This window comes from Copadichromis virginalis, linkage group LG2 (genome assembly GCF_057382275.1).
Source record: "Copadichromis virginalis isolate Kocher_CV1m ecotype Utaka linkage group LG2, C_Virginalis_male_GT1.1, whole genome shotgun sequence".
Classification (NCBI taxonomy): Eukaryota; Metazoa; Chordata; class Actinopteri; order Cichliformes; family Cichlidae; genus Copadichromis; species Copadichromis virginalis.
In genome coordinates, this window is record NC_140619.1 from 34,809,304 (window position 1) to 34,832,749 (window position 23,446).

The 23,446-nt window shown below is 39.7% G+C and overlaps 1 protein-coding gene across 1 annotated transcript in view; it reads right to left on the reverse strand.

The window, feature by feature from the left end:
• Nucleotides 1–5,301: 5,301 nt before the first annotated feature.
• The window catches only part of kdrl (kinase insert domain receptor like), a 44,335-nt gene continuing 26,190 nt past the window's right edge, over nt 5,302–23,446 (reverse strand). Inside the window, exons 21-30 of the mRNA XM_085432272.1 lie at nt 23,226–23,379; nt 22,386–22,483; nt 21,910–22,032; nt 21,550–21,661; nt 17,043–17,142; nt 14,556–14,661; nt 12,383–12,501; nt 10,366–10,444; nt 9,887–9,987; nt 5,302–7,349 (exon numbers count right to left, since the gene is read on the reverse strand). Coding sequence (XP_085288398.1) covers nt 7,166–7,349; nt 9,887–9,987; nt 10,366–10,444; nt 12,383–12,501; nt 14,556–14,661; nt 17,043–17,142; nt 21,550–21,661; nt 21,910–22,032; nt 22,386–22,483; nt 23,226–23,379 — 1,176 coding nt within the window. The 3' untranslated portion in view covers nt 5,302–7,165. The remainder of the gene's footprint in view (nt 7,350–9,886; nt 9,988–10,365; nt 10,445–12,382; nt 12,502–14,555; nt 14,662–17,042; nt 17,143–21,549; nt 21,662–21,909; nt 22,033–22,385; nt 22,484–23,225; nt 23,380–23,446) is intronic.

Sequence of the window (23,446 nt, forward strand, 5' to 3'; positions counted from 1 at the left end):
TCACATCTAAAATGTTTTTATGTGAATAAGAAATAACTGTCGCTTTTGTATTTGAGCTAACATATTCATTAAGTCTCTACCAATTTGTTGTTTTAGTAGAAGCTGTTAGTCCTAAGTAATAGTTGTTCATCTCTTCCCATAATGATCTTTGAGACTGGAACTGTAAAAGAGCAGGATTATTCAATATTCAGTACCAAAGATACCACAGTACCCACAGAACTCTACAAAACATTTCAAATTAAGTGATTTGCTAAATATAGTACCTGTTTTTTATGTGTAGATCTAACTGTACTAAATCAATTCAAAGAGTCGCCTCAAGGCGCTTTATATTGTAAGGTAGATCTTACAATAATACATACAGAGAAAAACCCATCGATCATATGATCCCTTATGATTTAGCCCTTTGGCGACAGTGGGAAGGAAAAACTCCCTTTTTACCGGAAGAAACCTCTGTGCTACTGTATGGCTAACAACCTTTGTCACATTATCTAGGATTTCGACTCACTAGGTGATCACTTGATGTTAAAGAAGAAATATTAGGACCTTTTATTGAGAAAGATGGTGTTTGCACCTGCTGCCACCACTGGGACTGCTGGGAAATATGTGTCATGTGGAAACATTTTCAAGAACTTCAGGAAATTAACAAACAAAAAAAAAGGACAAGAAAAGAAGACGAAAAAAATACATTTTTGTCGGGTTGAGTAATTCATGTGTTCTGCATTACTAAAAACATTTGGAAATCAAGTAAAAATAGTTAAATAGTTGAAAAACACATTTCTAGGAAAACATCAGAAAGCTTGAAAGTTTAAATTTGAATGTGACAGGCTGGCATCCTGGCAGTGGAGAAAAGAAAAAAAGAGAAAAAAAATGCACAATGTTTGCTTTATTCGCAGCATGTGTTCCCCTTCAGTCATTCTGCTCACTGATTGGAAACAGAAAACAGATCTAAATCAGATAGGACCGGGATTCTGAGCATCTCATGCTTCTGTGTAACTCAGTGCAAACAAGAGGCGTGCAGAGCTTATGTCTTGTTCTGAGTTCACCAGTGCATCAGCTTGTTCCTTGAGCCTTCCACCCTCGGAGTGAAGCGCACTTGCCCCCATTGTTCAGCACCTTCGGCTGTATAGAGTCCTCCACCACTATGGGGGGCCTGAGAAAAATGCAGCGATCAGAGTGGCATAATTAATGTGAACATGATGGTTTTTATTTTGAAGCTCAGTTGAATGTTTGTGGTTTTAATCTCTTCTCTCTGGACTTCTGTTGGCCACCCTGTTGCTCTGTGGTGGTTTTGATGAACTTATTATTCTTACTGAACTCTGGTCTCCTTTCATACACGTACTACATATGTGCACTGGGGTTATGTGGGTAAAATTACCATAAATGTTCCACCCAGAGGACATGGATAGTTTGTTTTGTTTAAAACGTTTGACATGTTTAACTGTTCCTTTGTGTCTTTTGTAGTTTGAGATTTCGGTAACGGTCCAGGATGAAATTTCCAGATAACAAGTAAATGGGTTGTTATGAAATTTTGTATAAATACTAACGTTCCCCTGAAGACCAGTCCTAATGACGGGAAATTATGACCCTGTTGCACTCTCAAATGGTAAAAAATTAGACTTATCCTCTTATATTAGTATCAGTATGAAAGTACAGTCATGCAAGTTTTGCATATCTCTGTGTTTTCAGGCCATCTGTCTATCTACCTTTTAACCACTTGTCAAATTCAGGGTTATGGGGAGGGTCCCATAACGTAACATGCATATCTTTGGCCTGTGGGAGCCAGAGTACCCCGAAGGAACTCATACAGGCACAGCAAGAACATGCAAACACAACACAGAAAGTCTCCAGACACTTTTTTAACCCAGAACCTTTTGCTGTGAGGCCACAGCGATAACCACTGCATCACTGTGCCAAAATCTTTCAAGTCACTGAGGATGTATCCTGCTGATTGTGATGGTTCAGCTTTTTACATTACCTTCATTTCATACAGGCCCATATTGGCTTGTATAAAGTAAGGTAAGAGCAATACGTTTATTCTGTAAAATAAACCTGTGTAATTTATTTATTTATTTTACAAAAACAGGAACCTTCTGTTGACTTTTTCAGACTGTGTCTGTCTTTGAGGTTACAAAAAGCAGGATTACTTATATAACACAACATACCTAAATGTTGTATTAACATTTAAAATCTCTTATTTATTCACTATCGTGAATGACCAACGATACGAGCCAGACTTTTGTTTGATTTTTTTTTTATAAAGTGGTCTTCTGCAATGCACACACACAGCAGATGGACAGAATGTCCTTAGGAAGCCATTTGTAAAACATGGTAGAGGTTGTGTCATGATTTATAATTCCATCAATTTTTGTCAAAATTGATGGAATTATGAACATAGAAAAGTACCATCAGAGTTTAATCCACCATTCAATATCATCTGGAAAGCATCTGATGGGCAACAGCTTAATGCATGACAGTCACAAGCATGACACTGATACCAAACACACTGTCATGCAGTAAAATCATACCTGGATAGAACAAACACAAACTCAAACACTAGCAGGATGGATCAGCCTCCAAAAGCATGACTGACAGTCCATGACCAGGCAAAACAGGCTCTTTGGAGCAACGCAGACTAATTCCAGCAATTCACCCAGACCCATAAACAGAATACTTTTTTTTGATTTTTTGGGGGGGAGGTTGTTTTGTTTTCAGAACATCCAGTTCTGCTCTCTGGCTGCTTTTTGCCCATGTGTGGTTAGAGGAAGCGGGGCGAGGAAACACAGAACCTTCTAAGTGGCTCTATTTTTGCCTCACTGTTTGTTGTTTTTGTCAATTTGAGAAGTTTCTGAGAAATACGTCCACACCTATGCTGTAATCGCTCTTCATCTCCAATGCAGCACCATCAACATCTCAACATTCCCATACCTGCTGCACATGGCCATATATTGACCTGATGCTGATCTCTTGTTTGTTTTTTCCTTTTGCCCTCTGAACCACAGAGGACCTGAAGCTCAAGTCTTTATTTAGCCGATGGCTTGTTTTTTTCACTTTGCTCATTAAAGGTAGACTAAAGTTGGGTGTCAAATGGGGACAGTATCCGGCTTATTGTTCTGCATTTAGGTGAGAGGCGTGGACAGGCCTCGCCACCTTTCACCTTCTCGAGCAGGGGTCTGGGAATGGCATTCATGTGGGAAGGGGTTTAACCTGCTGATTGGTCAGCTGCCTGTAATCGTGTATGATAGGATTTGAAGCTGTATCACAGATGTTTTTGGCAAAGTTTCAGAGGCTCCCTGGGCTCATTAATGGCCGTTTTTCAGTGATTAATGGAAAGTTTTTGCTGCTGTGTTTGCTTTGGGAAGAGGCTGTTGGGAATGGTCAAGGAAGGTGGATGGATAGTATGAATGCAGTTGTTAAATGAAGGAAACGTAAACAGTCCACACTGTACAGTAATGAAAATGAATAATCTATATAGAAGGTTTCTAAGACTTCACTGAGAAACCTGGTGCAGGAAATCCCTCTGATGCTCTCCCTTTTTAACCTATTAACTTTTAATTTTCTCCTCATCTGATAGGCAGATTTCAAATCCATAAACTTCAACTCAAAATAATCCAATCAAACAAGGACTTCACTCGGTTCTTAATGAGTTTAGTTAGAGCCAAAACACTTTGCATTACTTTTTATAGTCCATCTGATTTATGCTCTAACATGTTCTATCTTTATGGGTTTTTGAGGAAAAACATCTCACTCGAATTCTTTTCTGCTTCAGTGCAACATTTGTCAGCCCCCTTTGATTCATCATTTATTCATTCCTAAATGCAAGGGTGTGACTTGTTGTCTTGCAGGGTGGTAATATGCACAAAAGGTTAGACCGGGTTTGTTTTGGACACCAAATGTGCAGAAATATGACGAATCGTCGCAGGTGTTGTGGTATCCACTGCTAGGAAATGTAAGCATTTTAAGTAATCCTTGTTTTTTAATGTAAATGAGTCAGTTGTTTAACAGCCTCTCTGTGGAGCTCTACTCCCAGCACAGTGGCTTCAAAGGAAAAGTGTCTCATCCTTGTCCCTGTATGGAAAAACACTGTGTGAATTTGCAGATACAAAAAACAAAAAAAACATGACAGTGAAGAATACCCTCCCCTTCAACATCCTTCCCTTGTTTGTTTGTATCTGGGAAATCTCTGGAAATAGTCCACATCGGAGGTTGTTGATATGTGTTTGGGTGTGACGTTGGGTACTCACTCGCCTTATGGTAAACAGCAAATCCTACGAGGAGACAGCGAAGGGCCTGTGGCATGTGGTCAGACACGCCCAGTTACCGGTAACCAGAGGGTCCCATAGGAAGGCCGGTGCGTGGCGTCCTCCAGTCGTGACCAGGATGATTAAAAGGTCCTTCCTTTTCCGCTCAGAGGGGCATTGTGCCGGTGCACAGACAGGCTGCCGACACCTTGTCCCTGGAAGGAAGTGAGTGTTTCACGATCCAAAGAGGACAAGACTGGCAGAAGGATGCATGAGTATTTCAATATAAACAAATCATTTCATTAAAGTTTGCAAGCTCAGATTTCATTTCCGTTGAAATTATTCCCATTTGTTGAGTAAATACGCAGGGTAAGGACTAACAATGACATCAAGTGTTCCCAGTGCAGAGACTGGGAACCGCCCAAGCAGTAAGTAGATAAATCTGAATCAAAGGGGTCATTCATCAAGATAAAGACTTATTTCTCCTACACGTTCTGTGCTTTCTGTTTTTAGTTTTCCTGTGAATTACTAAAATAACTTTGCTCCTAAAATTTATATAAACAGTGTGAAACAACAAAATCACTCCTTGCTGTTAGCATCAGTAGCAAGGGTACAGGTAGGCTTTTTGCTGCTTTTCTCACATTGAAATCAGAATCAGAATCCTTTATTAATCCCAAAGGAAATTATGGGTTACAGCAGGCAGCACACCAATTGTGCATGCACACTTACAAAGGAACCTTCTGACCAAACTTTACACAAACATCACATTGGAAAGACATGTCAGAGAGGTAGGCTGATAGGAAAAGACAACGAAAATACATAACATGAGGTGAGAGGAGGAGGAAAAAAAACAGAATACATGTGTGTGAATGAAAGGGAGGCATAGTGAAGTGTGATAGTGAAGCTGCAAGTAGCAGAGGTAGAGGATTAGACATGAGTATATAAGTGTGATAGCTCAGACAAAGATAGAGACGCAAGACTGAGACAGTTTGGACATGTGCAGAGGAGGGATTCATAATTCATTTTTCCACATATTTCAAGCAAATATGAACCAAGCCTCAAGTAATGTATAAATATATAGATCTTTATTTATTCACTTCATACACTCAGTTAACAGTGTTGGGGAACATAATTTTCTAAAACACTACAACTTGTTACGCTACAACACAGAAGCAGCTTGGAAGGAGCTTTGAGCTGCTGCAAGCATTAGTCATGACTTTTCCAAAGACATTAGATAAAATACAACATTTACCCAAACTGATCAGATATTGAGATAATTAATACTGTTAAAGTAGAGGCTAAGCTTGACATAGATAGCTATTTCCATAATCAACGGCAATGATGATGTTAGACTGGCATGAAATAATGCAACAAATAACAGAAGTGTTAATTCATACTTAAACAAAAAACAAACAAAAAAGAAAAAAATAATTTTAAACATGTGTTTCTCAACATATGTTCCTAATAATACACCTTTAAAAATACAAAACCATATACTTGATATAAAGCATCAGTGCATAATAACTTCCTCTCCTCTTACACAAACAAAACAGCATCAGGAAAGGATCAAAATATTCACTTTAGTTTACTCGCTGACAAACACTGTTTCTGCAGTGGTTAATGGGCATGAGCTAGCTGCATTTCCACTGGGGGTGTGTGTGCTGTATCACAACATAAAAATAAGCTCAATGTGCTTTTAAACATTGGTGATGTTACGCACTGAGCTGACCTCTCTCTCACACACATAGAGTTTTGATAGCCCGCACCACAAGCTTTACTACAACAAGATGCAGAAGCAGGTTCCCTCAGCGTTATTATCAGTGAACACAGTAGCACAAACAGCATATAATGTCTGGAATTCAACACCAGGATATTGCATGGTGATATCAGGAAGACTGAGCTGGAAAATTCTTTGGTTAACTTAAAATATGAATGTATATAAACAACAGAGCTGGATTACAGTGTCTTCAGTCTATAAATACTCTATTAGTTTAACTAGTGGTCTCTTGAATAAACTGTTCCTATGATGTTTCTAACTATGTCTGTACAGAAGAAAAATACGCTTTTTTTTGTTTTTAGCTGGACTAACTTCAAATGAAAAATCATTTCTTTAATACCTGGGTGGAAAAGGAGGTAACTTTAATGGCTCCATAGTCTGACTGTCAAATCTGAAGCTGTCTGTTCTTACTCTCAGCTCTACCCTGTTTCCCCCATTAACCTGTGATTTTCTGAAACCCAAGAGAGATCCAGAGTACCCTTCTTCTCTATCACTCTTGGTCAACCTGAGTTAGTTGAGCTGAATATTTGATGAGATCACAGGAGCCATGACCTCAAAAGAGACTGTTCATAATTAATGCGCTCCACTCTCTGCTTTTTGTTTTGAGCAAAAACGAAATTCGTATGAGACAACAGAGCCGGATTACAAAAACAGTTTCACAAATTACAGTTTTTATTTTTTCCAATAAAGTTAACCTATATATATATATATATATATATATTTTTTTTTTTTTAAAAAGGTTTTTGGTCTGAATTTGAAAGGTCTAAGGAATCCTCTCTCTTTTCTTTTAAGGCTTTTTCATCTCTAAACGCTGTAGCTTGTTCAAAGTGAAATCATTGCGGTTTGTTTCACAGTAGATCAAAGAAATACCTGAGCCTGTTTTTAGCTGTTTGCCATATTACAGTGAACGTGGACCGGACCAGCAGCTTTAATGTTGCCTTCAAACTGGAGAGAAGTCACCAGTTAACAGCCTTCCTTGAAGTAGGAAGAAAAAAAAATCACGGTCAAGCTGATTCATGAGCGTCCTTTCGTATTTCACACTCAAGTGTTGCTAGAGAAACGATCCGGAGATAAGAGTCAAAACAGAGGAGGGCAAAGCCAAAGGCCTTGAGGTTGTCACTCTCAGATTCTCCAGGGACAAAACGGGAGGTTACACAGGAGGGGTGGAGTAGCGCACCACGGTGTTATAGTCAGGCGGCGGGCTGTGACACTCGAGGCTGGCGTCTAGAGACGAGTCGTCCAGACTGAAGTCCAGAGGGGGGACGATGGGCTGGTATTTCTCCTTCTCTGCGTCACACAGCATGGACTCTTTACTCTTACTCGCTGCCTTCATCCTGAAGCCACACAGAGATATACCTCGTTAGTTACACATACTTATTGTCATAAGCTTACACCTCTAAATATGTTTTTCAACTCAAAGTTACTGATTAAATTTAAACCTCTACGATTGGGCGTGGTTCTTCTTATCTGTGTTCATACATGAATGAAAAAAAATGAACGTGGCCGGAAACGTTTGCCCCAAAAAACCGGATGTTTTTTTCACTTGTTTGTATTTGTTTACTCGTGTACATCTATCTATACAGTTTTGTGCCTTACATCTCCATGGTAGCTTTTACTTTGTGCAGTGCACTGTACTAAAATGTGCTATAAGAATAAAGCTTTTCTTGCTTGCATGTATTCTTAACAGCATCTTCTCTTCGCTGTTGGCGAGGACCGCTCCTTAAAACCGCAAATTTTTAACCACGATATGAGTTTTAATCAACTATTTAAGAAATCAGATTTTCCGTACATTTCCTATTACTAAGGTTGGTTTTGGCTTTGGAAAATGGTGACAAACATTTATGACCTTTTACAGAAAACATAGTCATATCAGTGAATAATGGGACACCTCATCAGGCAAATTTGGAAAAGTGGGAAGTAGCAAGAAGATTACATTTTTTAAAAATTAAAGACAAGTTTAAATGGTGTGTAATTTGTTTCCATGCGTGGGGATTGCTACACAATAGCCTATGCACTTAAATGCTCTGTGCTTAATATCAAGGTTGCCTTCCCTCATGACAACTTCATTTGATTGCTCTCACAGTAGGAGGCTCTTGTGATATTCCTTGATTAAGATTAAAAAAAAAAATCCCCCCTGTGAAGCTACCATCAACCAAACGTATGATGCAATCAATCATCTTGAGCTTTTCTGCTTGACTACAATATGAGTAATTGCCTCTTATTGTCTTGGTGTTGCTAGGGGTTCCCGGACCTCCTCTCTCAGGGCTAAAGGGTCAGTGCCCAGTGGGGGGAAGTGACAACCCTGTACTGGAATTTTATGCTGATGAATAAACTACCTGTTAAATTAGACATCAAAAGTAAAGAAAACAATAGTACAGAGTTGTTGTTTAGGCAGTGCCAAGGGCAGGGAGGAGGTCCAGTTGGACCAAAGGAAATAAAAGTCACTTTAAGCTGTGCTAAAGCCATCAGCAGACTGTTTCCCAGCTGTTCACATGTTTAAATCAAAGTTGCTTGAATATGAGCTGGGGTGTCTCTTAATAATATACCACATTGTGCTGAGGCAACATTCTCTGCATAATCAGCACCAATCATAAGCAGAGGGAAGTGAGGCTGGAGGAATGGTGAGGCCTGGGTGAGTGTCAGGTGGACCGTCATACAAAGCACTACAGCGGGGGAGAGCCATGTAAAACCCTCCTGAGTTCAAAGGTGGCAGTGATTGAGTGGTTGCCCAGCAAGGAAGTCCTCCCCTTAAAATAAAAGTCATTCTCTGGATGCCTGGACTCATTTTTCCTACCATGCCGAGGCCCTGATGGGACAAGCAGGCCTGCAATGACTCCTCGACTTCAGGTTTTGAAATCTAGAGGAGACTCTGAGTGGGTGTTTGTCGAAGTCTGGCAAGCTCTAAATCAGTTACAGGTTACAGGGCTTCAGAGTGTCATTAACTCTGCTAAGAGTGTCTCAGTTTTTTTTTCCACAGTCTCTCTTAATAATTTATAAGTGCTTTTATGTTGCTTTCACAACTTTAGCCTGCTTTTTGCTTGAGCTTAAGAGAGATTGGAAAGATTTGCTCTAGAACAGTTTACTTTACCACTGTTGCTCTTTTAAACCCCTTGAGTGTAAGCCACAGGACTTTGAAGGAGTATTAATAGTCGCTACTGTGCAGGGAGCAGCAGAATAATAGGAAAAGGTTTAAAGTGTAATTACTGAGCTCAGAGGTGTGACCCTGTAAATTAGCCCTGTCACCAAGCTTCACATGTAAACCTTAAGATGCCGGCAGAAAGCTGCATGAGAAAATCTCGGCAATATCAGATGTTTTTCCTAGAATAAACTCTAAAGTGAGAACATATTGTCTCCGGGTCTTTACAGCAGTTTAGAAGAACAACATCTTTAAATCATCAAACGATCAGCTGGATTTTGCAGTTTGTCTACGTCACTCCTTTGAGATTATTTGTATTTGTTGCCTGGTGTTGGATTGTAGCAGACAGCCATGAGTCACAACTTAAATCAGGCTGGGAGGTATCTCATTCAGGACTCTTTGGAAACAAAGAGATTTTAGTACTCGCTCTTAAAAACAGCCAAACGTCGGCCTGCTTTTGTGGTCAGTCCTTCAGATTGTCACCTTCAAGCTTTTTTCCCCACCACTTTTCCTTTGTGCTCCTATTCCTCACGCATGGGTTCTCCAGACAAAAGGGAAAACTGGCCAATTACTTATTTTTTTAGGCTGAAGAAACTTAGGCCAAAGACAGTTATAGCGTCTACATTCCTGCACAGCGGGGAGGTTTCCAAGCAGGTACTCTGAGTCTCTCACAGTGTGTTTGTGTGTGCTGATCTGTCACTGACGGGGGCATGAGGAGGGGTGCAGCATACGTACGCCAGAGCCATGATGCTCAGAGGTCGGCCTGCCAACGACTCAAAGCGCATTAGTGTCTTCATGTTGTCAGACAAAAGGCCCATCCCGCTGTCTGAATGACCCTAATGAAGATTGATCGACAAGCAGAGATTGAATACTTAAAACCAATGCTGTACATAGAAATTAAAACATGTGACTCAATTTAATGCATTTACATTTTAATTATTATAACTTATAACAAATTCCAGCTAACTTTAGCAAATAAAAGCAATAGCATCTAACTGCTGCAGGAAACCTGGCTCTGTTATAACTAACCAAATGTAGCTAAAGTAGGTAAGAGGAGGATTTATGAGTCAAAAATCTGAAACATATCATTAAGATTTAGCTGTCACTGTATGTAACAGTCAAATGTGGAGCTGAAATCAAATAAAGGATAAGTTGTACTGAATGATGTGCATATTTTGTGTGTTTCAGGTTTCATTTCATGCCTAATAATTTACCTCGTGGTTCTCACTTGTTCCGTCCTCCATCATAACCTCATCAAAGGTTTTTACGCTGGCGGGACGGATCTTAATATTCCTGGAAGAAAAAAACAAAAACAAATCTTGGGTTAAGACTCCAACCCACCTTTAAACATTCAGTTCAGAGAGTCCTTTGATTACACTGGAGCTGAAAGGCCAAGTTCAGCAACAAAACCAGAGGAACTTAATCACTTGCGTCAACAATGTGGTGCATCTATGACATTGTACTTTGAAAACACACCTTGTTTGCTTTGCATTTCAATGCTCAGAGGCTAAAACAGCAGCTTAATTTAACTTAAAGGGTAGCTGTCATTACTGTGTTTCAGCACCTCTTCCAAAAACACACTTGGGGGACTTGAGAAAATCCAACAGCTCAACAAATATTATTTTAAGTGGACATAAATCCTGAAGCCTCGCTTTATAGTTTCTGAGGAAATACCTCGCAGGAGCCACAACACTGAAGGCTCGCAGGCCATCGAGCTGACGTCTGTGTATTTCTTATCACATGCCAATCGGGTCTCTCATTGTCCTCAGGTTGGACCTAAACGTTCTCCTGGTTGAGTTTAGTCTGAACGTTATGGGAACAATAATTGTTTTAGATATTTTTCAGTTAAAAAAACGATTGAGGTATTTCCTTCGCAAAACAGACTCTGCGCTATTTGCCTGTACAGTCTGAGGATTGGTTTACATGTACGTAGGACAAGGTGATGGATTTCCTTTGAATGACTTAACAAGTTCACTGGGGAGTGCAACAGACTTGAGCCAAGAAGACTAAAAGAGACTGCAGCCAATCTAGCAGCCCTGTGGGGCTGTAATTCATAAAACCGAATATTGGACAAATATAAAGTTTGACTTGATGACAGTTCTGCATTAGTAGATAAGAGAGGGAAAGTTATCACATGTAATCCTGAAGGAGGAATGAATGTTTCTTCTAAATTTCAATGGAAGACATTAAAACTCACAGGGGTGACAGACGGGAATTCTGGGGAACAACAACATTTCTAGACCCTGAATGTCTATCACAGACTGGAAATGAAAGAGGGACAAAGCCACTGTGATTTGGTTTCCAGTTTTAGAGCTTCAGCTCAAATCACTGTGTTTGGATTGGACTATTAAAATTAAGGGACATTGCACACTAACTGAAACTAGTGGTCAAGTGCATAAATTCATCAAGAAATGTTTACTGTGTTCAATATTCAAACACAATAAAGCTTCTGTGCAAGTTGACTTTTTTTTTTTTAATGGAACCAGTGGAGTCGCCCGCTGCTAGCCACTTAAAAAAGAATGCAGTATTTTTTTTTTAGATTTAATATCTCTTAAAACGTTTTCAGAAATTTGTAGTTTACTGAACACATTCTGATATATAAAAACCCCACCGCCATTTGGCCAACAAACTCCATCGTGATGCAGGTGGCTTTTCCATCTTGAGTGAGTGAGTATTTATCTATTTGCATTGCTACTAAACCTCAATAATTCAGAGAATAGAAACAGCGGGGCATCTTCAAGTTAAAAATTCATATAAAAATAGAAAGAAAATAAAAAGAAATCTCAAAAGTAAAAGGATTAGTCCACCAATTTCTGTACTAGGACATTAATAGTTTAGGATTTATTAAGTTTTCATTTAAAATTTAGATTATGCTCAGCTTCTTGATTGCATTTGCTTATTTTGTTTATATTTGCTTATTTTTAGTGTTAGTTTTTTGTTTTATGATATATTATAATAATATTGGTGCAGGTGTAGTGTTGGGTGGAGGGTGAAGTATATGTTATTTTTCATGTGCAAGATTAAAGTAGATTTAAATCTGCACAAAATTTCATGGCAACTCCTGCAAATTTGCAGTCTGCAGACCTGTAGGGGTCAATTAAACTCTTTACAGCACCAGTGCCAGTGCTTGTGTATTGTCAGTACCATAGCAGGGAGGAAAGCACATGTGTCCGTGAGTATTTTAGTGTGATTTATGAAAACTAGTCCATGAAAAATACTCCATCTTCTTACCAGTTGCTCCCTGAGTCGCGGTGGGAGGTTGGCCGTGTCTCCTCTGACGATACTGGAACAGTCTGGTCTCCCACCTTTGCCAGCAAGGCTGTGTTGATGGGTATGTAGTGCTTACCCTCCTAAATCAACGAAACAAGAAGGTTTATGATTGATGCTATGCGCTCTGCACAAACACAAACTTCCATAGGTTGTGGTGAGCTGCCAAAGAAACCAGGCTCATGGCTCCAAAATCCATAACCATATTCATGAAGCTGGAACAAGTAGCAGGAGAGTTCATGACCGAGCTTCTTGTTACACAAGCTTTAGTAATGAAAGTCTGTTCTTTCTGTTCTGTTTCTCATGAAAGTAACGTTCACAGACTCATTTGTAATGCAACAGTTTTCATTTGATGTGATGTGATATGTGGCCTCATCTGTGTCTCTTATTACTTAACTGGACAATCTACAGTCCTCCAAAGACGTGAAATGTAATTCCTCTGTGTAGCTATCTGTCTGCAGTAATGTACATTATGGAAAAAGGCCTGTTTACTTCTGTGAAAGAAAGATGCCTTGTGGTTCCTGATGACTGTAAGTGGTCCGGTTTTGTTCAGGTTTTAACCAGTTTTCTATCCACATTGACAGCTGATAAGCAATCGTCTTTCTTAAATATACATTCATCAGCTTCAGTCGCTGCTACTCTTCCATCAAAAAATGAGGCCTTTTGTTTTAAACGTCAATTTTAAACGTAGGCTGTAAGGTTAAGAAGACAAACAGCCTTCAAGTGCACTTAACGTACACGGCAGGCGAGCAGACTGCCTTCATCAGAGTCTGCATGGATCCACTCTGGTTTTAGTCTTTTTGACACATGCAGGCATGCAAGCCATAGAAAGCGACTTTATTAAGAGTGAGTGTAATTTAGTCTTCCAAGCCTTTTTAGCAGCACGGGAACTCAGGTGTAAAATTTCACTTAGCTGCTTCAGTTTCAGCGCCAATCACGCTCTAATGGGACACTTTTGGCCTGATTTACTAATGGTCTGTGGCAGTGCAAAGCCTTCTTTTGGCATTATGAAGCTACTGTTGGGATTTAAAGCAGTGTGGTGTCAACTGAGTAAAATTACTTTTTACAGTGGGATGAGCAGTTTTGCAGTGTTTCAGGTTTTTAAGTCACAATGAAAACTTGATTTCTCTATGTGTCACATCTCTTACATACCTGCCAGTATACTTGTGTGCACAGCGCTGATTTTAATTAAAAAGCTGCAACATCACATAGAAATGTGGAAAAAATTGCTTTTTCATATTTATGCACAATGGATAGTAACAATAACTTTAATAATACAGTTCAGGCTCTATTGGTAAATAATGTTTCGTGTTCTCTTGGTAATAAGCTGGTTATTATCCAAACAAATTGGCTTTGTCTTTGTTGGTAAATTATGCATTGTCAGTAGATCAGCCACAGACCGTTAGCCTCATGCTAATTTCCCCTTTGTGCTTTAACAGAGTGAAGGCAATGTTAATGCAAGCATAGCCACTGTTCTGTCAAGTCAAAATATCTGCAAGTAAAAAGGTTTTCTGGACTCTCAGGTGTGTTTCATCTCATTTCGGTGTCAAATATTTGCCCAAAAAACTAAACATTACGACTTGTTCTTGTCTTTGTTGACTCAGTCATAACAAAGAGCTGTTCAGCTTTGTAACAGTCTGTGTCATTTGACACCAGACAATGTTATCATGTGTCACACTAACAATTACATTGTTTTTTTCCCACGTGTTTTGAAGTGTTGTTCCTCTACACAACCGATGGTGCCATTTCAAGGAGAGCCAAGTGTTTGTGCTGACTTTTGTTTCCCTTCTCAGTTACAGCGAGCAAAACACTTCAGCTTTTGTTTTTTCCCCCCCTGTTAATCACCAGCAGTGCTTGTGACTCATCCTGTAAATCTGGTAACTAATATTGGTAAAACTGTTCTTGTATAAAACCGCAACATGGTCAGAAATCCTCCCTGATGTGGGGATTTAAATTTGAAATATATCCACACTTCTCAGTAAAAACACTTCAATAAATCTCTGGTATATCCTCATAAACTCGCAGTTTCAGTTCACGCCCAAGCCTGATGGCAGATCAGAACAGTCTGGTGTTTAAACAGTGAGACGTGAACTCTATAATTTGCAGTGTTTAATTGGTTAAGTTTTGCCCATCATACCTGTTGCACACTAGCCTGAAGCAAGTCTCCCAGCCTTTCCACCAGCTCAGTGAAGGTCGGCCTCTGCTGTGGCTCACCCTGCCAGCAGTCCAGCATGGTCTGATATCTGTGAGGAAAGAGCAAAGATAAATACTGGATGGATACACTTAATGTCAAAGCCAAGAACAACATTCGGTATATTTGGGTTGATGTATTGTAAAATGTAGCACCTTCAGGAAGAAAAACATCGACCTCCAGAGTCGTGGCTCTTTGTCTCTTTCACCACTTATAAACAAACCTCTTTTCACTGAGCAATCACATGTGGTCCACCTCTAAACCAACTGCCACACATACGCTTCTGTATTGTCAGTAAATCTCGAGCCTCTGGGACTGTATCAGTCTCTGTTCTGGTTTTGGGTGTGAAAAACACACAGCCTCGCTCAGGTCTCTGAAAAGCTGTCAACCTCTCTGCCCATGTGGGAAAACTCAGAGCTTTAATGTGATTTTCCATTGCAATGTCCAGCTACATTTCGTGAAGGAATTTTGAAACAGAGCACCTCAGCTCCTGTTTAAATTATATTCACAGCACACTACTGATTGGGATCAATCAATGGCAGACCCTTTTCTGCTTTCAGCTACAGCAGCTACCACATTCCCTCCAGAGATCTTACGTTTTATGTAAACATAGCCATTGTTATTACATTTTGCCATTATATTTAGTCAATCTCAGGTCTTAGGAGTTGGAAAAGCAGTTGGTCTGTTGGTATATCAACCCAATATCCTCGCATCGAAGAAGCAGAGATACTGGGATTCCCACCTTGATTAATACAGAGTGCACTCTACCAGGTGCTAGCCCTCTTAACAGTGACAGGATGTAGGGAGCATGATCACAGCCCTCATGCATATCATTGAGGAGGAAGTAGACACATTGTATGACTGCACAATTTAAACCACATTTCCTGGCTGGTCCGTAATGAGAATAAATAGCATAGGCCCACATGTTTAGAGGTCTTGAGGGAGTCTGGTGTTTCTGAGGGGGAAAGATTCTGAAGAAGTGAACTACTTCATCCGGTTGGGCAAATGCAGTAGGATGGGAAATGAGCATCCTATTTATTGTGCTCCCACTCTGTTTAAATTCTTGCGCAATGCATCAGGACGGGGGATCTTATTAGCAGGCGGGACACAACATTCCTGATGAATCAGGGCTGTGAGAACACAAATTAAATGGCGCTCCCTGAAACCTCATGTGGTTTTAATCATTCTTATATTCTGAGTTTGGGACGAAGGTCAAGGTGTCATAACCTGGGATTAGAGATCAACTGTAAAAATCTCACGGGGATCACCATAATTCACCCCAATGACTCTGCATGAATTCCTGTGCATCCTATTTAAAGTGATATTAACTGGGTTTTTTTTTATCTTAACTTTAAATTACATGCAGGCCCCACAGCCATAAAAATGCAAAATATGTAATTTGGCAACCCTACACTATTTTAGACAATGAGCTAACTGAACTGAGATGGAAAATATGAGGGATTTTTGGCACCAGTAGGTCTGCATCTACAGATCATGTGCCCTAACTGAAATCTACGGTCTGGATTAGATTGAGTGAATCGTTTCCATTCATGGCCAGGCAGAGCTGATAGATTAATCCAGTTACCTTTACTTGGCAACATTCTGAAGCTTTTGATAGCATATCATTACTAAGCGGACGTGCAGCATTATTCTTTCAAAACAAATGCAACTTGTGAATTTTAAGTAAGTGAGGCGTGTTAAATGAAATCCAGACACAACATATGCACACGTGTTCAGCGAGAGCTGCAGAGCTCTGCAGGGTTCGGATCAGTTGCAGAGCGACTACACGAGGCGTATCACAAAAAAAAGTTTCACTTGCTGCTTTACGAACTGACAGAACTGACACCAAAGAGGGGGCTCTGTGTTCTCCTGCACATATTTATGTATATCTGAATCCTCCAATCCTTTCGAAAAAGAATAAAAAAAACCCTCCTCGTCAGGCCTCCAAAGTAGGCATTTGAATTAAGTGCTAAATTTCCTCTGCACCGCTGTCAGTCAGAAAACGCTTCACAGCTCCAAGCATGCCGCTGTAGTGAATCACCAGCTAATATTTCCTCCTGCAACTCCGAGAGCAGAATTTTTATCCAGCACCCCTGACCTGCTGGTGCAGTGCAAAGAGGGAGAAGGAAACAAGACCTCCTCTTAGCTGCAGACTGATATGACAGGGCTTATTTTCTTTGAAAGGAGAACATATGGCCGGTGATGTGGAGGTTACTGCCTGAGACATAAACACACCTTCAAACTATATGGTGTATTTTTGTTTCATGAAATAAGTCTTGGATTTTTCCAATCAGACCTACAGGATAAGACCAATATTCAGCACTTTAGTTCAAGTTATTTCTTAGGAACACTGCCTTCTTCACCGTTTCATCCCATTTGGTAGAAACACCTCCTCTTTTGTTTTTAAAGAAAGATGATAGCCTGAATTCTTACATTTCAGAGGAAGCATATTCTGGCGCTCTCATCCTGGTTCCCTCTTTGAGTTTGCAGCAAAAGTCTTCATCGATCTGGACGCCCGGGTATGGGGAGGCACCTGACAGACAGACAACGTGGTTTGTTATTTGTTATTTACATAAAGGCGCAAACACAGTTCAATTAAATAACTACATCTGAATTTTAGATGTGAGAAAATGATCCCTTTGGATTAATTAAAGTATGAAACATCTACATTTATTATTTAAAGAAAAGGAAAACCTAAAATAGTTTATTCTACTTCTTATTTTAACTGAAACATTAAAAATAATATGCAGTGACACAATATTAACATAACTCAAGTGAACACAAGCCAAACAGATAAATTACTGGTCTTTGCTTTGTCACATAAAAATCTCTCTCAGATTTGGATAGTGTAATAAGAACTGTGTTCAAACCAATTTAAATGAAATATAAATGACTTCTGGCTAAAAATGATATACAGCCAAACCGTAATGTTTTTAGACTCGTTAAACTGTCTAATGGATCACTCACCAACCAAATGGGACATTTTATTTACCTTTGAACTATAATGTTGGGTATAAAATTCTAATGCTTGGTTTACTATGAAAACATAGCATGAAATACTAATGGGTATCAGATTCCCAGTCTGCTGGTTTAGGGTAGTAATGCCCGTTTTCTGAATTATCAAGTAATATTTTTCTTTGCTCCAATCCCAGTGAATAATACAACAAATCATCTTTGCAGCTCCCCAGATTTACACAGAGCGACAGATTCGGCTTTGCACAGAAAGTAAAATACCCAACGTCAGCTCCAGCTGTCATCATATTTCTAAATGCGGCTCATGTCCATTCAGTGTTTCCTGACGTGTGGGTTTGTGTGTAAACAAAGCAAGAACCTGAACGTGGACTTAAATGGATGCACTAATCCACTATGTAATTTTAATGCATATGGCACAATTTTAACCTAAATATTTTTAGTGTACATGACTGGATTTTTGTTATAGTATTTACAAAGTAAAATAGAAGGAATTTCACATTTGATTCATGTGTAATACGTATCTTTAATGTGCAAAGTTTGCAATAAAATACCCATTTCATTATATCATACTGTAAACTGCTCTTGCCTTCTAAGTTATATTTAGTTGGTTTTATTACGAAAAAAGTATACTTTGGTATTTTTATATTCTTTAAAATTTTAATCAGCATTTATCGGTCTAATCTATAGGGTGGGCCATTTATATGGATACCCCGTAATAACATGGGAATGGTTGGTGATATTAAAGTCCTTTTTGTGGCACATTAGTATATGTGAGGGGGCAAACACCTCAAGATGGGTGGTGACCATAGTGGCCATTTAGAAGTCGGCCATCTTGGATACCACCTTTGTTTTTTCAATCTGGTTGTTCAGTCTGACGTCACTAGCCGTGTCTGGACCTAAACTCCGCTGCAGGTCCATATATCAAACAATCACTATGGCATTACTGAGAGTTGAAAAACTGTCTAAAGTCTTTCATCTTTAATAAAATGATCAGCGTTCTGCTCTACCAGGTGTAACAATTGAGTTTAACATCCAGGCATCCATGAAAACGGAATTTATGACATTTAACGGAGTTAGAAGTTAGCAGGGAGTTAGCTCGCTAGCTTCTATCTAAATACAATATAGCATGTCCTGACTGCTGGGTTTTGGAAACAAATTAAAACGTACAGCTCTGTTATCACTTCCAACATAAATGAAGACAGAAAACTAAACAGCAGTGACGTTTGTAGGGTGACTGAAGTTGGGCTAGCTGGTATATAATGATGTGCTACGTGACCGCTAGCGACACAGCTATGTTAGCATAATATAAACAAGCTAACTTTTTTTCCACTCGATAAAAGTTAACGTGAGTGTTCTCGGTGGTCAGGATCAAATGTAATCACATGGCAGGATGCTGTAAAAGGACCAAACTTCAGCCAGGAGAACAACTGAGATAATCCATCCATAATACGAGGTTAGTCATTCATATACTGCTGCATGGGCTGGGCTGTAGTTACATCCTAAGGTTTTAAAAACTGAGCTTAAATAAATGATTAGTGGTAATAAAAGCCGAGGGAGGTCAACAGTGATCACTGACTGTTTTAGGAGCTTTTTGAGATCAAATAGAAGAAAATACATAACATTAAACATGTTAACAACACAAAAGCCATATTAAACGCAGACTACTTTAGGCCCGGAAGTAGGATTCGTCGTGTCATCACTGAACAACCGGATAGGAAGAGGGCCATGTGACATATCAAACTTATTGGTAATGTCACAAGAAAAACAATGGTGTGCTTGGTTTCAACGTAACTTTATTCTGTAGATTTTTATACACCAAGCACACCATTGTTTTTCTTGTGACATTACCAATAAGTTTGATGTGTCGCATGGCCCTCTTCCTATTGAAAAAACAAAAGTTGTATCCAAGATGGCCGACTTCTAAATGGCCACCATGGTCACCACCCATCTTGAGGAGTTTGCCCCCTCACATATACTAATGTGCCACAAACAGGACTTTAATATCACCAACCATTCCCATTTTATTACAGTGTATCCGTATAAATGGCCCACCCTGTAGTATGAGAGACCTAGTACATTGTTTGGCATCAATACTGTACTAACAATCTGGATACATGAACTCAGAAAACTGAACTGACAAACTTTTGGTTCATAAAATAACAGAGAGTATACTGTAGAGCTCCAATTTGTCAAATTTAACCCCCAGACATCAAGTTGCACTATTGCAAAGATCTATTTCTCTGACTTTCTTTTGTTGTTGCTCATTTTGTGTCCCTGTTTCTTGATTTATTTTTGTAAGGCTCAGCTAACACTACCCAGATGTGCGAGTGTTTCTTGGAAAGTGTGGCGATAAGGTGGTGAGAGAGGAAGAGTAAGAAAGACAAAAATAAATAAAGGGAAGAAAACTGTGTCATTGTGACATCGGCATGCTTTCCACTGAAAAGATACAAATATACACCTAGCACTAGGTTTCTCATAAAATCACGGACCAACGCACAACGCTGCCTTAAAGGCTGGAGTGGTCACAGCAGGGGCACACTTTTACACTGATCTGGCTGCTTGGTTACTGTGAGTTTATGTTGCCAGCTGGGTTGAAACAGACTGCTTGAATAAGGGGCGCTCACTTGTTTTAATGTCCCATGCCTGTGATAATATTCACAGGCCCTGATTGTTTTTTGCATGAGTGCCAGGAAAACTGTAATGCAAGTCCAGGCTGGCAATGCAAGTCCAGACGCCTTTGTCCCAAAGGCACAATTACACAGTGGAATAAGACAGCTATTACCCAGGACATCTGGTGAGGCTGTAAAAGCTAGGGGCACTAATCAAGTCCATTATCAAGATGAACATCATGCTAAACGTCCATCCATCCATCCATCCATCCATCCATCCATCCATCCATGTGTATGTGCAGGACTGCTCATATACAGTTTTGACTTATGACAGAGACGAATGCTTTATTGGCCTGCCAGCCCTGAATATGTGAGGATTACGAGACTAAATTAGATACATAAAGTGTAAATGTGAAATACAAATAATAACTCAGCCTTTTAATAGCCTTTTAAATCTATTTTTTTAGCTATAAGTTTCATAAAATGTTGCAAACAATGACATACAGCTATAAATACTGCCAACACTTCAATACTGTTTAAATGCTGAATTCAACTTGTTCCTGATATTTATCTTTGTTGTGTTTGCCTTTGAAATGTTTTTGCTAGTGACCAATAAATATCTTTTTGGTTTTGACTAAATAAAATACAGTTTGAGTACATATCAATTAGGCCTTAGGTTAGGTTGCACCTCTTGCTTAAAATCTGACCCATCAAGACACTCGTTGTCAGGCCTATTTAAAACCTGTCTGGCATCCAGTCAAATCCATTTTACCTTGTTTGTAGATTTTTTGCCTAAAGTTGACCTTTTGTACTAATTCTGTCTAAATACTTTTGCCTTTGGACTGCACTCGGGTAACTTTGCAGGATTCAGAGTTCAAGAAAATCTTTACTTATCCTATGCCGGTGCCTAGGTGCAGTCACTCAGTTCATCCACTATCTCCAACATGTTTTTTTAAGCTCTACTTTCTTCAAGGCCAACATCCCTGTAAATCAACTTTTATCTGAAACTGAGCATTTAGAGCAGTCTGAAGCCCAAGATTTAGGTTTACAGGGGTTAAATGTACATATGACTTTATAATTTTAAACTCTGGCCATGTTTAATATAATAGGTTGACTTTAAGGATATATGGTGACTTATGTTTCCAGAGAGAAGTTTTATGCAACTCACGCGTTACTCAGAACCACCAACTGTGATCTGTTATTTGCAAGTCGTCAAAATACAAATTCCTCTTCACAGTTTCATTTTGAGTTTAAAAATAATCATTTGTAACAGTCTCTCCCACAAAGAAGCTTTGGGTTTGGTTTTCTTGTACTGTAAAACAGCTATCATGTCTGTGTAAGAGACTCGTGACACTTACCCAGAGAGAAGATCTCCCACATGAGAACACCGAAGGACCAAACATCACTCTGAGTTGTGTAGATCTTGTCAAAAATGGCCTCAGGTGCCATCCACTTAAGCGGCAGTCTAGCCTGTGCACAAGTATTTAGAAAAGAGATTATATACTACCTTCTATCATCTGTGGATATCTCCAAAATTAATGTGAACACTGATTACACCACACTATTACATCACTGGGAAAACTAGGGAGTATAAACACACATTTCAAACAACTCCTAAATGTATCAAGTCTTCTTGTTTCTCAGTAGTTCTCAGTAGTAGCAGTAGTTCACTGTTTTGGTGTGGTCTAATAATGATACTAATAACCTAATAAACTTACATCTCCTTTGCGCACGTAATCTGGGTCCTTGTAGACATCCCTTGCGAGTCCAAAATCACAGATCTTCACAACATTATTCTCAGAAAGCAGGATATTACGTGCAGCCAGATCACGATGAATGCACTATTAAAAAAACAGCAAAAAACGTAGTGAGATTTTTACTGCAAAACTGCGTTTTCTGCACATTGCAAGTTTGAATTCACTGCTACGCTGCATTTGGGGAAACATATGGTCAAGCCATCAGTGATATTACAATAGGAAATTCTTTTTTCTATATACAGACTCCTTCTGTAGATTATTTATAACAATGGCTTCATTCTCTAATCAGTGTCATCCTGTTCTCCAAAACTATGAATGAGCTGAAAAATAAACGAGTTCTACACGTACATCCTTTAAACATCAGTGGGCACGCTTAAAAATAAAACCGTTAAGTTAACAATGAAATGCATTGACTTCTGTTGTGAGGGAGAAAATACCTTTCGTGAAGCCAAGAACTCCATGCCTTTTGCAACTTGGAAACTGTAGCAAATTAAATCTTCCAGTGTCAGAACTCTCTTATATAAATCCTCAGGTTCTGTGAAAGAAAACAACAAGTCCCAGTCAGAGTGATTATTCATTCTGGCCTTTAACTTTAAGACAATCCTATTCCTCTGCTTAGTGTTTTGAAATGTTATCAGCAGCCCTCCACACCTGTCAAATAAATCAGATAAGATGAAGCACTAACGTCTCTCAAGGGAGAAACTGCAAAGGCCCTGGACTACAACACGCCATCTTAAGAATCCATCCTGACACATACATGTCTCCTCCACACTCTGTCTTTGAAACATTCTTTATAGACGAGTGATAGAAAAAAATATTACACGCCCTCCTATTTTTCAGATGTCAGGTGAAACGTGTAGTTATGGACGCAGCATGCTGCAAGAGGAACTCACAAGGAGCTCTTCCACTTCCACCTGAGTAAACAGCTAATCAAACCCAAAATAACACATTAGAAACAACAAGGCTGACGTGCTGAGCTCAAGGCAGAGAGCTGTGCAATAGTCGGGGTCAGGAGAGGAAATAAACAGACGCCTCCCCAGACTCAGTGGGGTGACAGTCGCTCCTGCTGCACTGATTGTACTGCTGAACAGGAGGAGGAAATGTCCCATCAGACTCAGACTGAAAAACAATCTGATGGGAGCTTTCATTCCTGGGCAGAAGGGGTGGAGCAGAGGTGAGAGGAGGAGGGGGAGAAGAAGGGGGACAGCAGGAGGGACAAGTGGGGAGGAGAGAGGAGTGCGGGGGTTGAAGGGAAGCAAGACGTGCTTGGCTTTTACCTTCTTCCTCTTCCTCTGAGTCACAGTAGCTCTTATCTTCGATAAAACCAGAGCTCGCGGAGCTTCCGGTGCTGGCCACGCTCTCCAAGCGGCGCTTCATCAGCTCGCTGAGTTCGCAGCCCAATCCGGATGAAACCACTTTACCATCCGGGCTCTGATCGACACACAGGTTTCATTATAAATAGGAAATTCAATTATAAGTTTTACACGCATCAGATTTT